This window comes from Colobus angolensis, unplaced genomic scaffold, assembly GCF_000951035.1.
Source record: "Colobus angolensis palliatus isolate OR3802 unplaced genomic scaffold, Cang.pa_1.0 Scaffold8, whole genome shotgun sequence".
Lineage (NCBI taxonomy): Eukaryota > Metazoa > Chordata > Mammalia > Primates > Cercopithecidae > Colobus > Colobus angolensis.
The window spans coordinates 17970054-17978934 of NW_012121820.1; the positions used below are offsets into that span (position 1 = coordinate 17970054).

The 8881-nt window shown below is 45.9% G+C and overlaps 1 protein-coding gene across 4 annotated transcripts in view; it reads right to left on the reverse strand.

Moving 5' to 3' along the window:
* Positions 1–8881, reverse strand: part of CNBD2 (cyclic nucleotide binding domain containing 2) — an 89405-nt gene that overhangs the window by 61378 nt on the left and 19146 nt on the right. For 3 of the 4 annotated variants that reach the window (XM_011929126.1, XM_011929125.1, XM_011929124.1), the window contains exons 1-2: positions 5000–5228; positions 2678–2815 (exon numbers count right to left, since the gene is read on the reverse strand). In XM_011929126.1, the coding sequence (XP_011784516.1) occupies positions 2678–2815; positions 5000–5050 (189 nt within the window). In that variant the 5' untranslated portion in view covers positions 5051–5228. Of the gene's footprint in view, positions 1–2677; positions 2816–4999; positions 5229–8881 lie in introns of those variants that run through there. The other variant, XM_011929123.1, reaches the window with a different exon arrangement.

Below are 8881 nucleotides of genomic sequence, written 5' to 3' on the forward strand. Positions count from 1 at the left end.
CACCTGTAGTCCCAGCTACTCGGGAGGCTGAGGCAGGAGAATGGCGTGAACCCGGGAGTCGGAGCTTGCAGTGGGCAGAGATTGCGCCACTGCACTCCAGCCTGGGTGACAGAGCAAGACTCCATCTTAAAAAAAAAAAAAAAAAAAAAAGGAACAAATGAAGACAGCCTTTGTTAAGTGCCTTTAATGAGCCAAGCATGATGTATCTTCCCTGTCACTCCATTTAGTCATCAGGACAAAGCAGGTCTTACTAAGCCCCTGTGGGACAGAGGTTGTGAAGGAACTTGCCCAAGGATCACACAGTAAGTCATGGTCCAGCTAAGACCCCAACTCAAGGCTTTCAGCAAACCCAATGCCATGTCTGGAGTGTGGCCTCAAGCCACATGTCATTTGTTCCTTGGAGCCCCTCAGACCCCGACTCGCCCCCACCACCTGTTGTTTATCTTTCGCAAAGCCATGTGGTGCTTCTCAGGGAGGCTACTGAAGGAAAGAGGCAGTGCTCAGAAACATCCAGATTCACACATCTACGGAAGCAGTCTGGGGCTCCCCACCTGAGCCTGCACTCCAGCTGCCCAGTGCTCCACCTGACAACCCGATGACCCTTATAGGCTGCCCTTGAGAGGCTTCTGCTCTGCTCAAGCCACTCTGGCTGCCAATGCGGTTAGGCTTAGCCTCCCACTCCCCCGACAACAAGTGACTCTGCATCTTAGCTTCCAAATGCCCCAAGCATCAGGCCACATCTTCTAGTAACCAAAGTCCTCTGATCTCCAGGGCCCATTGCGTCACCACTGCATGCCACCCTGAGAGTCAGGAGGTCCTTCCTGAGAGCTAACCTGAGTCTCTTGGTTACAGTTCTTCTACTCCATTCGTTTTTCATCTCAGCCCAACCACAGGGCTGCAGCCTTGTTTGGTTTGGCCGGCATAGGGTCTTAAAATACAGTCTTTGTATCTGAATGTCTTCAGATGAGGCATATCTTTCCTCTCCAGCTGGCCTGCTCTATCTTAAACTCAGCTACATACACACTAGTTACATTACCTGCTGGCCCCTTAGAAACCACTCTAAGGCTGCCTAACCTTCCCCCATCACCAGCCCCGTATCCCCCTTTCTTTGGCCACCATCTGTCAGAAGCCCTTAAGGGAAATTTCTTTTTTTTTTTTTTTTTTTTTTTTGAGACGGAGTCTCGCTCTGTCACCCAGGCTGGAGTGCTGTGGCCGGATCTCAGCTCACTGCAAGCTCCGCCTCCCGGGTTCGCGCCATTCTCCTGCCTCAGCCTCCCGGGTAGCTGGGACTACAGGCGCCGCCACCTCGCCCGGCTAGTTTTTTGTAGTTTTTAGTAGAGACGGGGTTTCACCGTGTTAGCCAGGATGGTCTCGATCTCCTGACCTTGTGATCCGCCCGTCTCGGCCTCCCAAAGTGCTGGGATTACAGGCTTGAGCCACCGCGCCCGGCGGGAAATTTCTTGGAGTGAATCACTAGATGCAAGAGGGGTGGGAACTGGCTCCAGTCATTCCTGAAACAACAGAAAAATGGGCAGAATCTGTCCAGGTGATTGCTGGGGAAACTCTGAAGCCCTGAGCAACATACCCAGTAGCAATGAAGACACCTCTGGGGAACCAGAACAAGTTAGCAGAAGGGTGACCAACTTTTCTGAGCTAAAGAAGGGCACATGATCTACCACTGGGATAAAATATTTTAAATTGGGACCTTTTAGAAAATCTAGAAACATGATCACCAGGCCAGGCGCGGTGGCTCACGCCTGTAATACCAGCACTTTGGGAGGCCGAGGCAGGCGGATCAAGAGGTCAGGAGATTGAGACCATCCTGGCTAACAAGGTGAAACCCCGTCTCTACTAAAAATACAAAAAATTAGCCGGGCATGGTGGCGGGCGCCTGTAGTCCTAGCTACTCGTGAGGCTAAGGCAGGAGCATGGCGTTAACCCAGGAGATGGATCTTGCAGTGAGCCAAGATGCACCACTGTACTCCAGCCTGGGTGACAGAGCAAGACTGTCTCAAAAAAAGAAAAGAAACACGGTCACCACAGTGAACAAGGCCCTGAAAATGCCCCCTGCACCAAAGTAGGGCTGTAGGAAAGAAAGTAGAGAGACGAACAGAGTCAGCATGTGGGCATTCAGAAAACCCTGGTTATTGTGACTCCTGAACTGCTTCTGGCTCTTTTGATCACTGTTGAAATGGAGACCACTTCTCCACTCCCAAGGTTTCTTTCCACGTGGAGGGAGGTGTATTAGTAGAACACTACTGGCCTCTCTCCTTCTACACTGAGGAGTGACTTAAACTCTTTGATGAATCTGGAAAGAGAAAAACTAGGCATGATTGTCTCCTTCCCTCTGAGCCCGTATTTTGCTCCACCTTTCCCTGCCATGAGTTTCAGCAGCAGGCCTGCTGTTGCAGTGGAGACTGCCTTGGTCCAGCGTTGCCTATGGCTAGGCATGTAAGGCTGTCTAAATCTGGCGTTCAGTATTAGGTAAACCTCTTGGTTGATGATATAAGTCACCCTCTCCAACAGAAGTCTGGTCATTAATAAAAGTGACCATTGGGTCTCTCATCTGCTTTTCCTTTTGTCTTCTTTCTCAGTTCTGAGCTTTGGGCCAGGAAGTGGGGTACAATTTATTGGGCCTCTTTAAGCCCTCATAATCCTGCTGAGCCCAGCTGCTTACATCCCAGAAGGAGAAGATAGGGTGCTTCCAGTGAGCACTCTCAATGATTTGATATTCCCGGAATCCCCTGAGGCCTTGGCGGAACATTTTACACACTCGGATCATTATGATGATATCCGTGGCAAACTGGTACAGTCCCTATGGAAACAAAGCAAACAAGATCAAAAGAAACAATCTGTTCTCAACAGTCAACAGCAGGCTGGATGGCATTGAACAAGGTAAAATTTACCAGGATTAAATGCAGTAGTGTACTGGAGTGATGGTTAACATTTTCAGGAAGTTTGCAAGCCCCCTGAAATTAAGTTGGTAGCTTGAAACTGGCCATGGTAGGAGTACTTACGCTACAGAAATTGGCAGCTACTAGTCAGGGCATCTCTTCTCCCCAGAAGCCAGTCGTTATGTACCAGCAAACCAATTAAATGTCAAATCCTTCACTTCCATCCACAAAGTAAGTGGCACAACTAATTGCAGGCAGTATAGGTACAATGTACAAAGCCTGAATTTTAGAATCAGATAGATCTGAGGGAATAATGGTAAGAGGAATGCAACACTGTTGGCTGTCAAGATGAAGGGCCCACAGGCCAAGGAATGTGGGTAGATTTTAGAAGCACAAAAGACTGTGAGCCTTGAGAAAGGAATGCTCACACCTTGATTTTAGTACAAGAACATCTGTGTCAGACTTTTCGCCTACAGTACTGTAATATAATAAATCTGCTCTGTTTTAAGCCATGAAATTGTGGTAATTTGTTATGGCAGCCATAGAAAATTAACATAACACCTAATCCAAGATGGGCCATCCTATCTTTTCCCCAGGAATTTGGAATTGGGACTGAGAACAAGTGAATACAGAGGATAGGGAAAAATCCAGGATGTAGAACAATCTATAAATCAATGAACCCAGTTTCTTCAAAAAGTCAATTTAATGATGAAAAAAACAAGACATGGGGGCTGCTCTAGATTAATAAAGATTCAAGAGATATACCAACGGTATGCTTCTTGACTAGATACTGATTCATGATAACAAGCTATAAAAGGCACTCTAGGCCAGGTGCAGCGGCTCACGCCTGTAATCCCAGCATTTTGGGAGGCCAAGGCGGGTGAATCACTTGAGGTCAGGAGTTTGAGACCAGCATGACCAACATAGTGAAACCCTGTCTCTCCTAAAAATACAAAAATTAGCCTGGCATGGTGGTGCATGCCTGTAGTCCCAGCTACTTGGGAGGCTGAGGCAGGAGAATCGCTTGAACCTGGAAGGCGGAGGTTGCAGTGAGCTGAGATCGCGCCACTGCACTCCAGCCTAGGTGACAGAGCAAAGGCACTCTAGGGACAAATAAAGAAATTGAATATGACTGCACATTAGATATTAGGAAATCAGTGCTAATTTTCTTAGTATAATAGTGGTATTTGGTTATATGGATAATGTCATTATCTTTAAGAAAGATATGTCGGGCCGGGTGCGGTGGCTCAAGCCTGTAATCCCAGCACTTTGGGAGGCCGAGACGGGCGGATCACGAGGTCAGGAGATCGAGACCATCCTGGCTAACACGATGAAACCCCGTCTCTACTAAAAAATACAAAAAACTAGCCGGGCGAGGTAGTAGGCGCCTGTAGTCCCAGCTACTTGGGAGACTGAGGCAGGAGAATGGCGTAAACCCGGGAGGCGGAGCTTGCAGTGAGCTGAGATCCGGCCACCGCCTTCCAGCCTGGGCGACAGAGCCAGACTTCGTCTCAAAAAAAAAAAAAAAAAAATTAGGTATCTATGGAAATATGGGGAAAGGTACTTTATGAATAAAATTAATACTTATTGAGTACAATTTACTATTGTCAGGCATTATCCAAAGCACTATTCTAATATGTAAATCATTTAATCAGTCAATGTACACAGTAGGTACTAATATTATCATCTCACTTTACAGGAGAAAATAAAGGCACAGCAAACCAAGCAACTTGCCTAGGGTCACATGACTAACAGGTGATGGGGATTTAAACCCAGGTGGTCTGGCTCCAGAGTTCACAAGCTTAACCTATGACTCTATGTTGCTACCCTGCCTTGTTCTCTCTGGATCTCATAATAGCAGGAAGAGTGGGCACAGAACAGGACTCAGTGGCTCTGAGTGTGGCCTATGGCTTGCCCAGTGTTGGGGGCTGGTAGGCTACAGGACAGGGGTCCGGTCCCTCCTTTGTGCCATGCTGTGACTCCAAAAGGTACAGGATAACCACCATTTATCCAAGACCCCCTCCTGTACCTGCATCTACCTTCCTCAAAACACCTGTCTGTTCAATTTTCTGCTCTTCCCTCCCAGGGCCCTTGCCCCTCCTCACCAGTTCCTTCTTCGGGAGCTGCCGGGCGTAAGTTACCATGTATCTCCTCATGGTTCCTGGGACGGCAAATGGCACAACTAGCCCCTTTGCCTTTCAAGGGGAGGACTACAAAATCTTCCCCAAGAATCCAATAATACTAGAAACAAATAGATTTCCTTAGTCACAAGGCAAGAGCTGCACTCCACTCCTCCCACCATACCATCAGCTGCTGGAAGCCCTGCTCTGAGAATATCATTCTCAGAATCTCCTAAGGTCACAATGAAAGATTCTGGAGGCAGGGGGCACAGGGATTGGAATGTGGGAGTCTAACATTTATTGGATACTCACAGGCATTATCTCAGCTAATCCTCACAACCACCCAAACTTTTACCCAACTCCATACATAGGAGACTGGGGCTCAAAGTAGCTAAATGGCTGCCAGAGTCCTGGTGAGATAGGAGAATGCATGACTTGTTTTCTGGTCACAACCCTGCTGACCAAAACAGGATCTAGGACCCCCTAGCTGTCCCCAGCCCTCATTAGTGTAAGACACTCCCACCAGTGCCATGACTGTTTACAAGTGTCTTGGCAATGACCAAGAAGTTGCCACTTCTTTCCTAGAAAGCTCTAAAAACCCACCCCTCAATTTGCATTAATCTGCCCCTTAATTTGCATGTGATTGAAAGTGGGTAGGAATGAGTATACTATACTTGATCTTAGCCAAAAAGCTTAGAAGGGATTAGAGGTGAGTATAAAAACACAGTTGCCAACATCCCATACAATGGATGCTGACTCTGGATTCACTGCCTGTGAGTTAGCCCTCCTCCACAAGGAGAAGCACTATTCAATAAAAGATTGCTGTCTAACACCACCAGCTCACCCTTGAATTCCTTCCTTGGGCAAAGCCAAGAACTCTTCTGAGCTAAGTCTCAATTTGGGGGCTCACCTGTCCTGCAAAGATAGGGTTTTTTTTTTTTTTTTTTTTTGAGACACTGTCTCAATTTGTTCCCAGGATGGAGTGCAGTGACCCGATCTCATGCAACTGCAACCTCTGCCTCCCAGGTTCAAGTGATTCTCCTTCCTCAGCAGCCCAAGTAGCGGGAATTACAGGCGTGTGCCACCATGCCCCAGCTGATTTTTGTATTTTTAGTAGAGACAGGGTTTCACCATGTTGCCCAGGCTGGTCTCAAGCTCCTGACCTTAAGTGATCCACCTGCCTCAGCCTCCCAAAGTGCTGGGATTACAGGTGTAAATCACCACTCCCGGCCAGGGCCTTTTTTTAAAAAAAAAAGAAAGAAAAGAAAGCAGTATAGCTAAATTTCAGGTACACTTGCTCTTCATTTATAGCATCCAATTAAGAGAAGCAAGGTCTGGTCCAGCCTGGCCAACATGGTAAGACCCCATTTCTACTAAAAATACAAAAAAATTAGCTGGGTGTGGTGGTGGGCGCCTGTAATCCCAGCTACTCAGGAGGCTGAAGTGGGAGAATCACTTGAACCTGGGATGTAGAGGTTGCAGTGAGCCGAGATTGTGCCACTGCACTCCAGCTTGGGTGACAGAGCGATATTTCACCAGGAAAAAAAAAAAACAAAAAAACAAAGCAAGGTCTGGTATAAACAAAGGGACTTTTGATTCCAAAGTTAGCTTAAGGGGAACAGTATAGGCTTCCTGCCTTAGAGTCTCTCTTTGCTTTTGGAGCAGAGAGTGGGGGCTTTTAAAGGGGACTTGGGGCCCAGGCTCGGTGGCTCACACCTGTAACACCAGCCCTTTAGGAGGCCCAGGTGGGCAAATCACACGGTCAGGAGTTCGAGACTAGCCTGACCAAGATGGTGAATCCCTGTCTTTACTAAAAATACAAAAATTAGCTGGGCGTAATAGCATGCACCTGTAATCCCAGCTACCAGGGAGGCTGTGGCAGAATCGCTTGAACCCAGGAGGTGGAGGTTGCAGTGAGCTGAGATTACGCCATTGCACTCCAGCCCGGGCAACAAGAGCCCCCCGACAAAAAAAGAAGAAAAAAAAAATACATAAAGCCAATACAGCAAAATGGTGAATGACAGATCTAGAGGATGATACATATACATATATATGTAAAATATTTCAACTTCTATGTTTGAAAATTTTCCAATAAAATGTGCAAAAACTTTAGTTTGGGGAGGGGTTAGAGAAAAATGCAAAAAATAAATAAAAGTCTCTGTTTACTAACTTCTGTTGAAAAGTACATCGTTAACTAGGCACAGTGTAGTCCCAGCTACTCAGGAGACTGAGGCAGGAGGATTGCTTGAGCCTAGGAGTTCAAGGTTGCAATGAGCTATGATTGCGCCACTGCACTCCAGCCTGGGTAACAGAGCAAGACCCTGCAACAACAACAAAGAAACAAAAAACAAAAAAAAACAGCTCTGGCACCATGGCTCATGCCTGTAATCCTAGCACTTTGGGAGGCCAAGGTGGGCTGATCGCTTGAGACCAGGAGTTTGAGACTAGCCTGGCCAATATGGTGAAATCCCATCTGTACTAAAAAAACAAAAATTAGCCAGGTGTGGTGGTGGGTGCCTGTAATCCCAGCTACTCGGGAGGCTGAGGCACCAGAATCGCTTGAACCTGGGAGGTGGAAGTTGCAGTGAGCTGAAATTGTGCCACTGCACTCCAGCCTGGGCAATAGATTGAGACTCTGTGTCAAAAAAAATAAATAAATAAAAAATAAATAAAAACAAAAAAAGGAAAAAAGAGAATATTCTTTTTAAAGTATATCATAAAGTGAGATGACAAACTGAAGACTGGAAAAATATACTTGCTATGTATATAATCAACAAAGGATTACGATCCAAAATTTATTTTTTGTAATCCTACAAATCAAAAGAAAAATACAAATAACCCAATAGCAAAATGAGCAAAGGTAATTCAAAGGGAAAGTTCAAATTACCTATAAATTGTGAAAAGATTGTTTTTATTCATTTGTATTTATATTTATATTTTTTGTAAAAAGGGGATTTCACTTTGTTGCCCAGGCTGGTTTCCAACTCTGGCTTCAAGTGATCCTTCTGCCTCAGCCTCCCAAAGTGCTGGGATTACAGGCATGACCCTCCATGCCCCAGCCAAATTGTGAAACCATTCTTAACACTGCTAGAAATAATGGAAATGGAAATTAGAGTAATAACAAGGTACTACTTTGCACTTATCACTGGGAACTGGAAAACATGGTACAACCATGTTGAAGAGCAATTTGGCAACATTATATAAAGTTGAGGACGTGTGTACTTCACAATAGAGGAATTGTATGTACTTTATGTGTCCTCTTCAGAGAAACATACATGTACAAGGGGATAGCCACGAGGGTAATCATGGCAACATTGTGTGTAACAATGAATAGCTAAAAACAAGTGTCCATTAGTAGGGATTGAAGGGATCGATACATTACGGTACAGCCACAGGATTGAACATAGCACTAAGTCTGTGTGTGTCAATGTGGATAAAGCTGAAATGAATCTGAGTGGGGAAAAAAGAACTATGATGCTATTTATGGTATCATTTTTTAAAAGTGTGCCACATACTATATATTGCTTATGGATATATACACATGTGATAATATATAAAAATATAAATAGGGTGACACCAACTTCAGGAAAGTGGTTACTAGTAAAGAGAAATAAAGGGGCATGGGATGGTTAAGAGCTTTCCCTGCACCTGTAATGTTGTATTTAAAAATTAGGTATCGGCCGGGCGCGGTGGCTCAAGCCTGTAACCAGCACTTTGGGAGGCCGAGACGGGCGGATCACAAGGTCAGGAGATTAAGACCATCCTGGCTAATACGGTGAAACCCCGTCTCTACTAAAGAATACAAAAAACTAGCCGGGCGACGAGGCAGGCGCCTGTAGTCCCAGCTACTTGGGAGGCGGAGGCAGG